This window comes from Stylophora pistillata, chromosome 14 (assembly GCF_964205215.1).
Source record: "Stylophora pistillata chromosome 14, jaStyPist1.2, whole genome shotgun sequence".
Lineage (NCBI taxonomy): Eukaryota > Metazoa > Cnidaria > Anthozoa > Scleractinia > Pocilloporidae > Stylophora > Stylophora pistillata.
The window spans coordinates 8766265-8784583 of NC_142532.1; the positions used below are offsets into that span (position 1 = coordinate 8766265).

The window sequence follows — 18319 nt, forward strand, 5'->3', positions numbered from 1 at the left end:
AAAAATTGAATTTTCTCAGGTCCTTGTATTTTTTACCGACTACGGCGAGAGCTGATTTTTATTTCAAAGTAATTTGACCATTAGTCACCTATGGTTTGGTTGTATGGGGCTCCTGAGGCAAATCGTTCTTTGATGAGCTGGAGAAAATACTCATAGGTGCCACTAAGACCATCTACAACCTGGATTGGTATAACCTAGCGATCATGTTCTAGCCCAAAGAAACCGGTTTATCATTAATTATTTATACGAATATAGATTACTTTCTTTAGCACACGACCGTTTTAATGACCTTTCACCTGTTAAGCAGCTGTTTATGAAATATGATTGTAACTATAACCTACGAAGGAAAATGACTTTTTTCAGCCACCGAAGCTGAACTCAGAACTTCTTTTCAAGTCCACTTGTTACAAAGCCATATCTCTATGGAATTCTCTTTAAAATCATACACGTTCAATCGCAAGCAGAAGCTTGTTTAAAAATACGCTTAAATGTAGAATTTCATTTAAATAGCTTGGTATATATATAGTACTCAATTTTTAACTTTTATACACGACCGCATCAGCTCCGCTGTAATTTTTATAGTGTTTATTAAATGTTGCTGTTGTTGTTGTTGTTGTTGCAAGTGAAAAAGCGAGGGAAGCAAACCTACCCTGCAAGAAGAAGAAGAGAGAAATGTCCAATGTACTTTTGTAATCCAAGAAAACGATGCGATTCGTTGTTCTTAATGGAGGCATAAAAGTACCTCGAGATAAAATGAATTTTTTCTCTAACAGATGTTGACAATTCGAATAAGACAAGAACGCACAATGACACAGCGCGTAGAATTCCTTAAATATGTCAATAGCTAGCTTTAATGCTAAATATATTTGAGTTGTATGGTATTTCACTCATTATATCTATTGCATGAAATATTTTTAACGTTTAGCAGTTGTGCACTTTATTACTATATTACCGTTTAACTCACTCCAAATGAAAAACAAGAATGCAGAATTTTCCGCGAATACTTATGTTTGTTCTCTTGTTGGTAGGTAAACTCATCTTTGCAGGTCCAATACCATGGCGAAAAAGTTTCATGGCACTGTAATCAGTCAGTTGATTTTTGGCGTGAGAGAATTAAGTTACTGGTCTATATCACAGTCCGCATAGATGACACAAACTATTCAGTTTCATAGGCATGACGCGTGCATGGTCTTATTCAGACTGCATGTAACTGACTAATCACGTGCGAGAATTTGTTACCTTAAATTTAAAAAAAAAACATTTAATGGTGAATAATCATTAGCGATCATGATGACCGAACAGATCTTTTAAGCATTTTAATGGTCTCTTGTGAGTGAAAATGATATTTTATTAGTCGCGTGAACATTTCTGTCTTGTAAAAATTAATTTCTCCCATGTCCTTCAAAGCGTCACTAGACACTTATTGCTTCAGGAGTTTTTTAGCCTAAATCTTTAAATAATACGTTCCTGGTCTTTGCACTTTCGGTTGAAACTGCTTTCAATAATTTCAAAATGTGTTTAATCCAAGTTCTGCAACTCGCTTTCGGCTCTCGTCTAATTTTTCTGATTAAGTACTTTTGCTAACATAATCTTTCGCCTCTCCAAAAATCCACATTACAAATATGTTTTCTAAAGAATCAGTCTTTCTTGGAATGAAGAATTAGTTTTTTTCTTCTGCGAATTCTGGCAATCAGGGCATTCACTAAGAATTAAAACGTTAAAGTCACACATTGGACAACTGTCCTGATTTGTACTCGAACCACGTGAGTGTGAGCCACAAGAGGCGGTACTTCGTGAGTCTCTATCATTAGCAAACTGTTCAGCCCGATCCCTGCGTGAAGTGACAGTGACCGGGCTATTCGGTAGAGAATGAAAGCAATTCTCGGCACTCCTTTGGCGACTTAGCGTGGTAGACCCAGAAATATTCTCACTGCTTCGCCGGAGACGTTTCTTGTTTCGATTTTTGCCACCATCCGATTCATTTTCACTTTTTCGCTTCAGTAATGGGTCCATATCGTCATGTGATGAGTAAAGCACGCTTAGGTGACTTTCGCTGATGCTGCGCTGTCGGCCCTTCAGAAAAGAGAACTTCTTGCGAAGAGAATTGCCTTTTTGAACGCCTGAAGAGCTCTTGGATTTATCTTTACCATCCTGCTTTTGTTCAATGCCCTCCTCTGGCCCCGAGGTGTTCACCGTACTAGAAGAAGCTGCAGAAACACTGGGAGCCGCGTTAAACCGAAGGGATCGAACGGTGTCGACAACTGATCGAAGGCGTCGGGTTTTCCGGGGCCAGGCTTTGAGTTCGTACTCTTCTCGATCCTGCCTTGATTGCGAATCAGATGGCGTATTCTGTGTGAACACTTCTGGGAATTCATCCTTGCTTCTTTCGTTCCTTCCCTTTGCTTGAGTACTGCCGCTAAGGGATGTTGGGCTCCTACCAGTAAACAGTCTCTTTTCCTCTCTAGGCGAAGAATGAAGCATTCTCACTGGTGTCGACAAGGTACTGTTTGCACTTAGTGCAACTGGAACTGACGACGAAAGCAAATCTTTCTCTGTGAGAGTAAGATGGAAAAATAAAAATTGTAAAAAATGAAAATTGTCAGATGTTGTTCACGAGAGCCTCTCTGTTGAATGACTGCGAATTAGGAAGTTTGACAACTTGCTGAGTCCGTATCACAACGAAAGCGAGATGAGGCGTTGTTCGACTGGGACGTGACAGTTGAGGTTACTAGAATTAGACTTCTTTCGAATATATTAGAAAGCTGATTTTTAAATGAATTCATCAGAGAAACAAACCTCTCTGCTTTCGGGGCTCATTACTGTCTATGTTATTGTTGGAGGCGTCATCATCTGCCTGTTGTGTTGTTAAATAGATTTGTTAGTACTTCAACGTTACAATGAGGTATTTTCATCATTATTCATCTTTATATAGTTGACAAGTATGACAGATGTGGGTCTATTCCTATATTGGACACAGTTTTGGTTGAATATTGATTCAGTCTTGGAGGCAAAAAGGAGTTTTTTCAGTAGACGAAGTAGACGTTTTAGATCGATGTAAAACCACGCTTACTGAAAACGCGAACGAAAAAAACTTATGCCTCCATTGTGAACAACGAATCGTATCACGGTTTTCTTGATTTCCCTTCCCTTATACTACTCCTAGAAAAATCAGAGAGAAACTTAGAAAAAATATCTCCTCTCCAAAATATTTTAAAAATTATCATGGTTGCAAAAGAAACGCAGCAAAAAAAAAAATATTAAATTCAATTTTCCAGTTCTGTGACTCCAAATCCCTCTCAACTGTAACGTATGTAACTGAATTTTTTATTTCAAACTTGAAGAGAGACAGAAGATTACTGTGATTACAGGAAATGCCAAGTATTTCAGAAACGATAGCCCTAAAATGTCAGTTTTGTTTCAAAGCTTTATCCGATTCCAATTTTTCGAAAATGGAAAATTGAGGCTGATGAAAACATTGTTCTACCAGTGTCAGGAAAGATCAAAAATGACTTTAATTCCATGGACTTAAGATGAGTTGCGCGAGTGATTATGCCCACATTTGGTATTATGTTACGATTTGTATTTCCACCAGTAACACGATCTCCCTTACTTGCCGAGGAGTGTATTTGAATGCCAGCTGTAGCTCTCCACTCTTCACCCCTCGTAGCCTGTACCAGTGCTTTTCATAGGGAGGCTATCAAATGACAGAATTAAAAGTTAACTTTGTCAAGGCGCTCTCAATTATTACTCAGATCTATTTGAATAGAAAGACTGAAATGTTTCGTAATAGTGTAGCTAGAAAACTTTAGTGCAATCCCTCTGGATGCTAGCGGCTGAGCTTTGTATTCTCTCGTTTGTTATCATTTTAGTTTCGAGCACTCAAAGCTTCCCCAAACTGATACCAAACTGATCCATGCTACTGAAAGGACAAAGGATATTAAGTCAGAATCATGGTTCCGCCGCTAATCAAATTTCTCCCTTCTACTTAGGAAACGAAATGGGATCGACCAGTTTTGAAAAATGGTTTTGAATATATTTTATTATCTAAGCGTAATTTTGAGAATATTGTATTTATATTTCGAAAAGAATTTGAAGCTTGAAATAAGGAGAAAGCTGTACTCAGCTTTTGCTTTTACCTTTCCTAAATCTTTCAATTTCTCCGTCGTAAATCCTATTTGTCCCATTCTCTCTTGTGTCAATGGGTCTTTATCCCACACTTCCTGAAAAATTAGAAAAATATGTTTGCAAGTAATGCAGTTTTTCTTGTTCAGTTGATATTTCTTCATCCAGCTGCAGGTTGATTAGCTCAGGCACATACTTAGTTTATCAAATTATATCATCAAATTAGTTTATCGTTGGTACCATTTTTTAACGGTTGGAGCAGCCTCTGGGTGGGAAATGGCTCTTCAGATTATATGGTAAAACAAAATGTCGTATTAAAAGAGGTCCCAAATATTGCACGAATCTCATTTTAAAAAGTTATACCATTTGGAAAACAGATAGATGAGATGTATCGTCTGCATAAGCCTCATGATGACGGAATATTGTGCGCCTTACCTATTTGTTTAGATTCTTTCTATTTTTCTTGAGTTATGATTTTTTTGCCTTCTTGATAAGTATGCCTTAGTTTATATAAATTTTTTTAACTACTTTTTAAGGGAGAGGGAGAGGAAAAGCAAAAGAAAGCGTTGAACTCAAGGGGCCGATTATTTGTGCAAGGTCTAACCCAAACCGCAATTTTTCGCAAGCAGTGGGCCTCGGGGATGCTCCATAAGAGGTTTGATTTAATGAAATAAATATCCTTCCACTATTAGATTTCGGGCCCCCTTGACAGTGCTCACAAAAATAAATGTTAAGATAGAAGGTTCGGCTAAATTGAACAGGGCTTGAAACGCGGTTTTAATTTTTAAACAACAGCTAAACTTCGTTTAATTAACTGGCCCCAAAGTTTTTCCTATTTTAGCCCTCGATGTAAAAATAAAACAACAAAATAAAATTTGATACCCAAGTCTACAGAAGAATTCACAGGTTCTGTGTCTTTGTAGAATCGAAATTGAATAATTCTGAAAAAGCGACTAAATCGAGTTCAAACCAACTCTTTCTCACCAGTAAGAGCAGACCATTCACATCAGGCATCGCTACAACAGCTGTCTCACTCCACACTGGTTCCAAAGTGTTAGTGATGGTCCGTGTTCTATATTTCTCTCTTCCTTCACTTCCATCCTTTACCGTCACAAACGGATCACTTTTACCTGTGGACAGATACGCTTTTTTAGAGAGATCGAATCTATTTACTGAGAAGTTCCTGGTCCTCAGTTCAACTGCGGACATGCGCATTCGTCCACGCTTTCAATCATCCCTCCAGGTTACAAAATGTTTTCCACCTAATCTTGCTTTTCGTTAACTTCGTATTTGTGGGACATCTTGAATTATCTACATTGTTTACAGATTAGTGAAATTACTTCCAGTTACTCAATAAGATCCGCACTTTACTAGCTGCTCACTCAGTCGTCTGCAAGAAGTAAAGTTATCACTCAAATTCATAAAACAATTCTATTGGCTTTCTTCTTTGTACATTGTCACGTGATGAAATCATCTTCGTTTTTTATTCGGCACGAGGTTCAACCCAAGCCTATTTACCCGCAGTCTGCACTATAAACATTAAGAAAGCTTGTTTATACACGAATTCTTCGATGACATTTGCAGTAAATGTAATATTGTTAGGGTTTCCATGAATTTTATCTTACCAGTAATATCCTTTGCCACCAGATTTCGTCCTTGGTAAATATTGATTTCGACGCTTCCTCGTTCTGCAAATAAATTTATGTATATAAATAAATCGTGAGGATTGTTTCCGTGGTTCCACTCGGTTTTATGGCTCTTTTCGTAAGACTACCATCCATCAGCTGAGATGTTACCTATTTACTGCGTAGTTGAACATTGAAGGACAACTAATTTACTTGAAACACTTTGACCTACCTGCACGCAGCAAAGCCTCTAGTGTTTGTATCTCAGTCTTAGCATCTTTCTACATATTTTTGAGTAAGTGAAGCAAAGGTTAAGTTATTGAATTCTTTTTCAGTGCAAAACCATTCAAACTGATGGGAAAATCAGTTCAGGATAACAACTTACTTGTCCTGGAGGTTCTCCCTCTGATAGACCTTGACCACTTTCTTTCATCTCTAACGAGGAAGGAAACAGAATATTGAATAGTGCAAACTCAACAGGAGTGAATCAAATTTCTGAGTAAACTGACCTGAGCGTTAACGTTCCTCTGCACAAAATATCACCTTTTCAACGTTCGGTGCGGCTTTTTTTTCTTCCACGACGTTGAATATGAGTGTAAAAACATTCCGAGTAAAGTTAACTTTCGTTGTCATTTTGCTTTTTTTATGTTCTTCTTTTTTCGCAATTTGTATTCTATAAAACTTGGATTCCTCGGTTTTAGAATGTAATGTAGAAATACCTTTGATATTTTTTACACAAATTATAAGATTTCTTATTTTATGTCAACTGTGATTTTTAGTATTATTAGAAAAATTACTTTATTTAGTATATTGTACATCCACATTAGCCTTATAAGCTGCCAATTTTGTAACCTACATCACTAAATAAAATAATGAGGATATAAATGATGAAAGAGCCTTGCTTTGTGAGCATGCGTACTTACCAGACTTGGCCACCGATGGAACGGGTCTAAAAATGGCGGAGACACACAGCTTTCCCGCCTTCATCATGCCAGAGCCTTTAACTCTATACAGCAAGTCAAGGTTTTTCTTAAATAGCACGGGTGATACCTGGAAAAGTAAGAACAAAAAAAGAAAATTGGGCTCAATGAGTTTGCACCTTCATTGAAAAGGGAAACCAATTCTTCTAAAATGTGTTGGAAAGACAAAAAAAATTGTAGAGTATTGTGATACGATGAGCTAACACTAATCCAAAAAAGCCAGATGATAACAAATGAAGTTCTCGGTTTTCATAAAAGACAAGAGACTAGGACTTTGAACAAACCACGACAGCTACGGCAACGAGAACGTGGAAAAACAATAGATCTAATCGGCAGAACAATAGCCCAGCACGTGCGTTTTAAAACCTTGTACATTTCTTAGCCGCCCCTTGCAAAACAACAACGTGAAATCACCAAAATTTGCGTTGTCTACGAAGCGAAACCGCGGCGGCAAATCATTTTAATTTACATTTGCAACTCAATGCTACTTTTTTATGCGTTATGTTGGGTTTGAGGTCTGGCGCCCTATGAGACGGTAAACACGTGCAGCCATTTTCGAAATTCTAGCTAAAAGTAGAAAATCATTTTTTAATCGACGTCTTCCGTGGCGTTGCTGTCCTGACTGCTTAAAGTCCCTATTGATATAGTATGACACGAAAGGAAGAACTTGTTTTATGAAATCACGAGACCAACTGTGAAACAAATGGATGTATAGGTGCATATATGTCATTATAACACGTGGTTTTGCACGAAATAGATGATGGTATGATGTAAAAAATAATGAGCGGAAACCAAAAGCTGTTGGTGAAGACGAGAACGTGGTCAATTATTTGATAATAAGGTAGGTATTTGAAATCCTTTTCATTAAATATTTATTACTTTGCCACACAGTCATGGCGGAGACCACGGAGTGTTTCGAACATGAAGTCGCTTAAAATTTCTCGTTTATAATTGATGGCCATGGCCCAGTTCGTTTGGGCCTCCAGTTAATATGATTCGGCTCGTGGAAAACCGATGTCAAAGTTTAATTTAACAAATCAAACCGGTATTAAAAAGAAATATGTGTTGACTAAAAATATGACCCATGAGGATTTCCATAAAAGACAATAATAATAATAATAATAGTAGTAATAATAATAATTTAATATTTATATCGCGCAAATTAACATGTGGATGTGATCAAATGCGCATCACAACACTTTTCGGGGGACTTTTGGCCGGGCTGCATCAGCAGTTTACAAAAAATCGAAGGAAACTTATTTGAAGATGCCCTATCCCCCCCAATTCCCAGTAAACAGGCCAGACCACATCACAGTAATCTCGTGAGTGGGTTCTTTAACGTCCCCTACCTAACCAAATTAACTAATTTAATAGTGCAGGAGACGGGACCTACGGTTTATTTGTCCTTATCCGAGAAGACTAGAATGTATATCCATTTCTTGATATTATAGAAAGGTAGCGCATTCTCTTCAGTTATTTTAAGACCTTGAGTGTTGGTCCGGCCGGGGCTCGAACCATCGACCTCGACCTCCCGCACAACAGTCCAGCGCTCTAACCAATTGAGCTAAATGAGAGGCTAACCGAGACGAGAATGGAAACCTGTCAGATTTCCAATTTAGCTCATTTTAGTTCAATCTAGCTTTACACTCACCTCTGTAAGAGAAAGATTACATGATCCCATGAAGTCACTTCTTTCATCTTTGATCATTTTTATAGAATTTGTGTCTTTGTCTAAGATAACAAACGATAATGTCGTCTAGAAAAAGAACAAAGAATAAGAACTATATTAAGATAATAATAATAATAATGATAAAATAATAATAATTTAAATAATAACAATTATAATTATAACAAAGACAAAAATGATAATTTTTTTTATCATCATAACAAAAGATGAATCGCACGAATGGGGACGACAATAAAAGATATTCTGAGCATGATAAGCCATCTGTCCCACTCATATAGCCTGTCAGAACCCCGGATTCCCCACATTATCCACGGCGCCATATTTACATGAATAATAAGTATGTGTATTCGTTATTTCAAACCTGTGTAAAGTCGGCAACAAGTATCTCAACCATGGTGTCCCAAATAGGACTCAGGGTCCCTTTCACAGCCTCCCCACGCTTGGCCTGAAATAAGCAAATGAACCAACCGTATGTCTGTGCTTGTTGTGTCTGGCCCTGTTCATTTTATTCCATTCCCTTCCCCCGTGCCATAAAAAAAAAGAAATACATTCACACGGACTTTTTAAAGCAGAGTCTCGGAGTATCACAGGTGCAAAGCGTGGTGCGAAAAAGTGCGTGTTAAGATTGAACCATTCATCTGAAGGCATAAACATGGGGAAAGTAGTCATGTGCACTAACTAACGATAACTTTTCCAGGAAACATTTTTGAAGAATAGCAAGTTTGGTTCATAATGTTTAAAATTTTTTTTAAGGACAGGGAATTGAAGAGAACAATTATTACACGGGTTCGTTACCTGTCTTCCGTTTTCATAAATTACGCAATAGGGATCACTGAGTCCATGTTTATCCATGGGAACCAGGCCTCGACCGCTGTGAACGCAGACCAGGAGAACTCCTGAAACTGAATTATGCAAAGACAGATATTAGAAAGTTGAAGCATTACGTGTTTTTTAAACGGAACACAGATCGAAGAAAATGAAGTTGAAACTGTTTACTTTGAGGTGTTTATGCACTTATTGAACAATTTTTATTAATTGAAAAAACATAAATTTGCGCAATATTTTCTACGGGACAGATCGGTGAGTTATTGGAAAAGCTGACAAATCAGAGCTCGTTTCTGCCTTTTTTAGTTGCTTTAAATGCCCTTCTTAACCTCCCTGTGGTCATCACCAAAAGAAATCGCGATGCTCGGCTCAGATTGACTGTTAAAATTTAAAGAGATATATACAGTTACCTTCATTCGGGTGGAGATTTCGTAGTCTGCTCAGATAGTTTCTGCCAAAGTCTTCAGGGGTTATTGAGTGGCACACGTCAATCACTGGAAGAGGTGTGTATTCCATCTGCACTGATAGGGTAGCAGGCTTTAAAGACGACTTTTCCAGCACTTGATCACTTACGTAAACAACATCGACTTATTAACAATGGCTACGACAATGAGCATTCACAAGCTATGGGCTGCACCACAAGAGATTGTGGGTTTGTAACTGGTTTTAAGAAAGCTTATGCAACACCTGTACGATTGAGGGCGACTAATTGTGGGTGTGCACATACCTTTGTTATCGTTTCCGATTTGAAACATTGTCGACAACTAATTCTACAGATAACCAACTTTCGATGGTCGTTTGCCGAGATTACCATTTTAAGAATAGAAAATCTGTGCAGTGCACCAAAAAAATTATCAAGATCATTTTTAGCAGGAACGTGATGTCAATCATAAGGAAAGTTGGATAGTATTTAATGTTATGGGATGGTTTATAATTCAATTATATCTTACTGCTGAGGACTGCTCTCCAAACAAAACTTTGAAAGGATCAGCACATGTCCAACTACAGTGTACTTGGTGCCCAGCTTTCTTCGTCCTTTCAGTTTAATCACCAGCTGAAAAAAGATTAACACATTCAAGATAGATTCAAACGTCATAGATCACAGGCACCCGTAAATCAGGTTTAATCAAGCAACATACAATATATGGCGAATTATTTGTGAAAAGTTTCCCTATCTATGAGTGCTTGTCTCTGCCCGTCATATTTGAACTATTTATTATGAGCCATTTAAGTGGACATTGAAGGTCAGTTTCTTGACAATAAAAATTCCAAGACCATTTGTAGGCTATCGGTAGATATTTACCCTGTCAGCATGCAGGTTGTACACCAACAATGACACATGATCACTCCATTGATTATCTCCCGTTACTTCCTTGGTGTATCGCTTTTGACCATCAATCTTAACAGAGCACCAGTAAGGGTCATCTGTGACAGACAAGAGTTACTGATATATTAAGGAGCCCGTTCTCGAAAGTCCCAATAACTTAACGGGCCCAAAACCAGATTGTAAAAGCAAGAGTTGACGCATCCTAACCAGTCCATTTTGGCCCTTTAACTGATAGTTTTATTGCATAAATCTTAAAACTTTTGAACCCCACATCGTGAATGGAAAGCGAACAATTTTACGGGCCCGTTAAATTACCTGAGCGTTATGGCCACAATCTCATGCGTTCAATTAGTTCATTTATTAACAACAGGTTAGAATTTTGGATCGACATGCCAATGCAGCCTTTTGAGACAGAAAAAATTAAGACAATTGCTTCGGAGACAGGGGAAGGATACCAGGCCTAAATTTATTGTCCTCATTTACAGATGACAAAGCAAATTAAAGCCAGCACATTTTTCTCAATTGTATGATACCCTTATTGCTCATCTGGGATAGGGCTAAAATCCCGAGGCTCCTCTACGATAATTTGGGGCCAATGGAGGTAAATTGGCAGAATCATCGAGAGATTTGATAAAACCTCTTGTTTTAGTGAAAAGCACTCGAGTTCAAATTAATGCCAAGAAAAGTTCAATTTGGCTAAAAGCATCGTCAGGCGACCCTGTATCAACGCCACCTCTTGTATCTCAGTTGTAAGCAAACAAAATTCTACTGCACCTGTTAATTTTCCATGAGATCCTCCGCTGATTGTCAAAGTAAGAACGCCGCATGCTTTAGATGCAACAGAAAATAGCGTATGTAAGGATCAAGTTGATTAATAAAGAACTGAAGGTATTTTAGAACTTTTCTGAGTGCCATTTGGGATCCTTTTCCTTGTTGCTTGTAATACATGTGCTTTCTCCTTGAGAGAGCCTTGGCAGAAAGGCTACTATTGTTTGACAAGAGCATGGGCCGTAGGACGTAATGCCCTGAGAAAGGTATTTGAACATCCCAATAAATGGAGTTTGTTTCGAAATCTTCGTAATCATTTTATTTCATTTTATTTTCGTTTTCTCAGCACGTTTATCAGTTCATGCATAACGGCAACCTACCCTAGCAGTGAATGGGGGTTCCTTTAATATTTCTCATTTCAACCCTATTTCTTGGAACTAGTGTCAGCTCTCTTGCAAACGATATGCTTCAACAAGAGAGCCAAGAAGGCCATAGAAAGCAACTCTTTTGGGATCCTTCTGCTTACTTAGCTCCCGCTCTTTCGCGACCTCTGATAGGATGAACCTAACTCTAGAGACAGTAACGATATTTCTTGGTGGATACACTTACCATATGCTGCTCCTCTTCCGACAACCTCAGGATCGTCACAAAATGGAATTGTTATGTGGCCGGGATCTACCAAGGCTGCAGGTAAGAACAAGTTGCATCGTAAATCTTTTAGTCTTAACACATTAAGGACACGAGAATGAAGGAAACGGTCACAAGTTGAAAAAGATCTTGATTATAAAACTGTCATCCCTGTGGGAAATGTATGGAACTTAGTATGGAGAATGTACATGCCCCTTCATTGTCACTGAAAAGCCCCTTGGGGGAGTTGTCAATAAAATATTGTATTGTATTTTAAGGTGTGAGAGTTTAATAATTTGGATATATCAACAAAGTTGAAATGGTAAATTGGCCACCGTAACGATTACAAAAGCTGACGTTTCGAGCATTAGCCCTTCGTCGGAGTTTGAGGTGAACTGTAATCTTTCTCAAGTTTATTTAGGATCACTCCCTTTTCCAAAAAAATTTAGGAGATCTGCGTTTGGGTATCAGCGTTTCCCAATAAAACATTCAGAAACTTAACGGAAGGGTTTAACTTTGAAAATAAGGCCTTTGGACCTTTGGAAATGACAGCAGAAGACAGAGGAACGGCCGGAGTAATTCTTTTGTTTTCCTTTGTTGTTGATCTTTCCCCCGTGTTGGTAATAGGGAGGACTTCATTTGATAAAAAGAACATCATCCTCTCTTGAATGGGTACGACAAAAGAAAAGTATCGTCACCTAGTTTAAGGTAATCATTGACCATCTGTGTGATCCATTGTCTGAGGAGGGGAAACTCCATCAGTTGTACGGCCTTCAGGAGACGAATGTTGAACGATACGTCTGGTCTTAAACAGACAAAACAAAAAAAAGCAAGATCTAGTCATGTCAATTGATAAAAAAGAGAATTTTTAGAAAGGGAGGCGAGTGATTATTTTAAACGAAGATATTGTTTTGAATTTACTCTCTACAATAAAACACTAACTGCACATCTTACTCTTCGATAAAGAAAAATGTCACTGCTGCCAGATGGGGAAAGGGAATATTGTGATTAAACAACAGCACCAGCTGCAGCTTGCCGTGAATGTGAAGGTCTTCTACTGCTACATCGGTACACGTGCCAAGAAACCTGCAAGACAAACCGGACAAGCAGGTTCAACTTAAACAATAGAACAATAAAGTAACAATGAATAAAAAGAATAAGAACGCGAAAACGATTCACCCGACGTCTACTATACTGAGCTCAGCTCAGTTTTGTTGGAGCATAGTTAACTGAGTGCCTTTTAGCCTATTGGAACTCCCAGGGAGTAGCACCATTTGTGGTCAAGTTATCCTAATAGCATATAAGGGGTGCCGTGGCAAGTAGAAAAGACTCTGAATAAAAGCCTGCAGATTTCTTTGTTATACTGAAGGTTTTTAGAAGGTTTTTAGATTCATCCGTGCACAAATTTTCATATAATCCCATCCATTTCGACCATAGAAACTTCCCTTCAATCCATCCAGTCAGAATGGGACCACAATGAAACAAAAGAAATTTGCACGACGAAAGCGCGCCAGTCCAAAAGTTTTTTGTTTTATTTTCTGAGGGTAACGTTAATGATATTTAGTAAGCATCCGAACCAATAAATCACAGAATTCGATTGTAGCTCAATTTTTCTTTTGTTGATTTTTGTTGTTGTTGCTGTTGTTGTTGTTGTTGTTTTGTTGCTTGATTTTCATTCTTAACAGTCACGTTAGAACATCTCAGATTGTTAATCCTTTCCTATCTATGCGTACCTTCTCTTCATGAAAAATTAATCCACTTAAAAAATTTTTATCCGAATATGCAATTCTGTAAAACCGATTAGCAGATGGAAACATTTTGATAATTTCATGGGGAATATAACGAGTAGAGTAGGCGGTCTTTTCTATTTCTTAGATAATTAACTAATACGATTGTTCATTGTTTACCCCTTGTTACCAAGTCTGATTCTTATGACGAATCTAGCCTCTGGAGATGTTAGACCAGCTTCCAGGTGAATAACTGCCTGGTATTTACCTCTGGTCATCAGATCGTCAGGTGGGTGATTAAAGTTTAACTCGGAAGCTTTTATATTCCGTTGATCGTCAGAGTTATCATAAGATGTGACGTATTTTATGTAAGGCGTCCTATTGCCAAGGGTAAAGTCTAGAATCTCTATAGAACCTAAATAAAAATGAGTAGAGACAGTTGCATTAAGATACGAAATACAAGCAAAAGACTTGAAAAGAGAAAGCTTGGGTTGCTTTCCATTTGTGATTGAACACCAACAAGACCGTGCTCTCCTACGGAATAGAAAAGTACGATATTTCCTGAAAACAAAATGAATCAGGAGAAGTGTGTTCTTTGTGCAGTGTTGCATTAATCCTGAATATGTCTGTGTCATGCAAACTGCGAAAAAAATGTTTTGGCTGGAAAAGACTCTGTATCATTTTCAGCGATTATCGGGTAATTCTAATAAAAACCAAAAGGGGAGTAACTATGACGTCATTCTATTTTACTCAAACATTTTCATAGGAGAAGGCTGTCCTATTTTATTTCCCACTTATGCTTTAAAAACTTGGTTTTCCGACAAAATGGAAAGCGCCCTGTTTTCAATTCTTTTTAAACCAGTTAAATATCCAGGAGAGGCTCGCTACGATAGCAAAATGAAAACGTGCGTAAACTTGAATAAAAAATCCCTTATTAGTCCCATGAATGTAAATTTTGATATTTTGCCCCGATGAAACTAACATGAACACTATGAACTACCCCGTACATATCTTAATTTGATTAAGCCGCAGTACAGTTACGGTGTGCTACTGGTCCAGGTTTTTTGGGAGGGATGAAAACAGAAGAACGGGAAGAAAAACTTAGATTAAAGACACGCAATGGTGCCTTGACAAGAACCAACGATAAACTTAATCTGCAGGTGACATCATGTCAAGGAATCGAACTTAGCCCTGGCGAAAAGAGGTTGGCGCGTTTCTGCATCCCCATAGAAGCATTTTTAAAGGAGCTCTCGGCTTTTGACTCTTACCTACATAGGATGGCTTCTGGGCCTCAAGGATCGGCTCCAAGTTTCTTTTGATGCTAGTCAATAACGATCTGTCACTGAAAACAAACCTGTAAGAAACGTAACCGATTTGATTATTTTCTAAGGATATCTTTGAGAGGGCAGCTGCACTCACGATCGTTATTTTGAAGAACCAAACGCATATAAACCATACGATACTAGCAAGTGGGCAGTAACTGCATGAAACTTTTTTTTGCGATCAGCCAAGTCGACGAGAAAGTGGCTGCAAATTAAAATAGGAAAATTACCAAGTCATTCGACCTATTCAGAAAAAAAATTACGACTGACGCCTATTGCCAGTTCCAATCGTAAAAGAAAAACCTCCACTTCGTTAATGTAGGCGCACCATTCATTCCTAGAATGATGCTTGTTAGCAGTGCGCAGCGAAACATTATAAAATGGCCTTAATAGGCCTCATGGATATTTGATTCGCAATACTCGATTTCATCCCAAGCTTAGCTTTCACGGTGTGGACTGATGAATTTTAGAAGGAAAGTATTCCATAAACACTGAATTCTAAAAACGCTCACACTAAAGCAAGGAAGAAGTGGCTAAGATCCTCGACAATTTAGAGCAAAAGAGGTTTGTTGGTGAATGTTCACTAAATATCATCATCGTGATTAAAAACTACATGTATCATTGTTATTAGTTTCATGGTCGGATTCTGTGATATGCTGATTCCTAACAAGACGCGAAAATCTCTTTGTGAATCTCTTAGGGCTATAAAATAAGTACGCTGAGGAAAATGTGACAGATAAAAATGAAAGCAATACGACAGTTTGAGTGAAAAACATGACTGTACTGATTCATTAAATGGAGTTTTAAGATTCAGCTTTGGCAGCCTTTGGTCATTAAACTCAAATACAGATGAAGTAATTTACTCTTATTTAAAGTTTAAAATTTTAAACGACAATCATTTCGAAGCAACTCGCATCGTAGACAGTTTTAATTGACTGTCTGAGGTGCAAATGAGTTGTTGTTTTTTTTTCTCGTGATCTACAAGTATTTCCTCGAGTTACTCCAAAGTCCTTGTGAAAGTATTTTGGTCCATTATCTTTATTTTTAACTGAATTTGAACTAGAGAGCAGACTTTTCAGGAGGGAAAAATTCATCGTAGTTTCAGGCGCCGTACAATAATTACCATGCAAATATTGATAATATTTTTTACCCTTTCAACACTTCTTCAATTATTAAGTTTTTCTTTGTAAAGATGTGATTTGAATAACTAAGTATCAAAGAGATAGCAAAGAAAGGTTTGATACGTCTGACGGTTTTTTTTTCGCTGCGATAAGAAACAAATGCAGCCGCATGTAATATCAGTAGATCGAAAATTTGTGATTAGTCTTAGAAGACAAAATTATGCGGTCGAGATTGAGCGAAGTCTATTTAATTTCTATAAAATATTTAAGACTTGCGCGTGATTAGTATCTGAAAAGGATCAAACTGTGTATTTTGAGGTAAATTTCTCCGTTTAGGATAGGATTGTGCAAAATTCAAGTTTAAGATTGAATTTACCTTGAACTTAAATTGGTCGATAACTCTGATCGAGAAAGTCGCGTGTTGCCATAATGAGGTTTTTCTTCTGATCGTGTTCCCACATATTCCACGAAGAATACTTTTGATTTTGCCTCTCTTTTTATAATTTATGTCGCTTCAGGATGTATCAGGCGAGTAATAGTGTTTTTACCTTCTCGAGGAAAGAGAATTCTATTCCATCGACTGGTCAGGAAACTGGATGAAAATTTCGGAGAAATTTCCTCATTAAAGTTTGAGGCACGCTATTTATGCAAAACATTAAGATTGAATTCAGTTGGATGCATACTTTCATTTTCTTGAACTTTATCACGGTAGATAGCTCTGATAAAAGAAAATTTTCAATTGACGGTAAAAACTAGTTCACTTTTCTCCACTATGTCGGCAGTAAACTCATGTAAGAATCACGGGGTAAGTTTTTCTCTCAGTGGGCACCACAAGCCTGTCACGAAATTCATATAAATTCGTTTTTTAAAAGCAGTAAAACCCTCCATTCTGTTTTTTTTTACAGAAAGATTAGAAAGGCACCATAATGTTTTCGACTTGTTCTCTTTAAGAATTTATAAGGAATAGTCATGGCACTTTTGTTTACGCTGCGAACAGTGTTAAGTGCATTCGCTTAGCATCGAAACACAACCTAACTTCGGTACTTTTCAAAAACCTATCGGTTTTGTTTACGATTCATAACAGGATGCAATGATCTCTCACACTTACCATCGATTAATCAGAAAGTTTAGCCATTCTGCCGTTTCTCCATTCGACAATGCTTTTTGTCGCCTGTTATCAATTTCTGCTTCTTTAACAGCACTGTCTATTACTTGTGCAGCGGCGTTATTCCACCAAAACAAGATCCATAATGCCAGTGTGAAAATCCAAAATATGCTAATATCAGCCTTACCCACCAGCCACGCTATGATCGTAAATAAAAGCACTGATATTACAAGCTTTTGATGCTGGTTTGCTCGGGAAATAGCCTGTTTTCCTTCTTTGGCGTCGGAAGTTTGCATCGCTTCCGATTTTTCGTCATTCTTGGTTGCACAGGTCACTTTAAACTTCCTTTGCGACATTTGAAATCACGTTAATTTTGATAGCCTCGCTGAAATATAAAATTAGGTCGTCTTCAATTGGGGTTTGAAAAATTCCCGATAAGGAGGGAAGTTTTTTTTGGTTTCAAGGTATGTATGGCTAATAGTCAGCGCGTAGAAGTTACGTTCGTTTTGTACCACAATGTAAATTCGAATTATTATTACTGTTAGCCAACGAATTACCATTGGCTTATGCCCTGGGGGTATTCATTTAACAATAAAATCACAACCTCGGATCAAATGCATCTATTTATCCAACTACAGAGACAATAACAAAGAGTCACTGCTCGAGGTAGGAAATTAATAATTAATTAGAGCAATTGCTTACTGTGTGTGTGTGCCTACTGTGTCAGAACTGCACATTTTAGAAGATACTGTATGCATACAGCAAAAAGTATCACTAACACAACTGGCTTTTAACGTTTTTGTCCATCGAGGCGAAGTAATATTTTGATAAACTGTATTGATTTACACCGTGATTCGAAATCCTTTTGCCAATCGGTGTTATACAAGGATCGTAAACAATTAATTTAATTAGAGTCTTTTTTTCCGATTCGCAGATTTATACTTCTTGATCTAAAATGTTTCATTCTGTTGCAATGGCAGCCGGCCACAAAGAAACCAACTGCGTCACCAAAGAGAATTATTAGGGAACCTACAGAACCTTCTTTTGTTGAACAGCAGACAAGGTGCAAGTGGCTCCTGCCAA

General features: G+C 37.7%; 1 protein-coding gene across 1 annotated transcript; it reads right to left on the reverse strand.

Moving 5' to 3' along the window:
- Nucleotides 1–568: 568 nt before the first annotated feature.
- LOC111338083 (uncharacterized) lies at nucleotides 569–17753 on the reverse strand. The gene is made up of 22 exons (XM_022944499.2): nucleotides 17240–17753; nucleotides 14957–15042; nucleotides 13869–14103; nucleotides 12916–13047; nucleotides 12660–12766; nucleotides 11944–12018; nucleotides 11341–11394; nucleotides 10543–10664; nucleotides 10190–10293; nucleotides 9650–9807; nucleotides 9210–9316; nucleotides 8776–8859; nucleotides 8379–8483; nucleotides 6671–6797; nucleotides 6133–6182; nucleotides 5980–6028; nucleotides 5748–5810; nucleotides 5107–5252; nucleotides 4137–4220; nucleotides 3611–3694; nucleotides 2797–2854; nucleotides 569–2552 (listed from the first exon to the last, which is right to left on the reverse strand). Exons 1-22 carry the CDS (start codon nucleotides 17590–17592, stop codon nucleotides 1630–1632), a joined length of 3306 nt encoding a protein of 1101 aa, XP_022800234.2. The 5' UTR covers nucleotides 17593–17753; the 3' UTR covers nucleotides 569–1629.
- Between the last annotated feature and the right edge of the window lie 566 nt (nucleotides 17754–18319).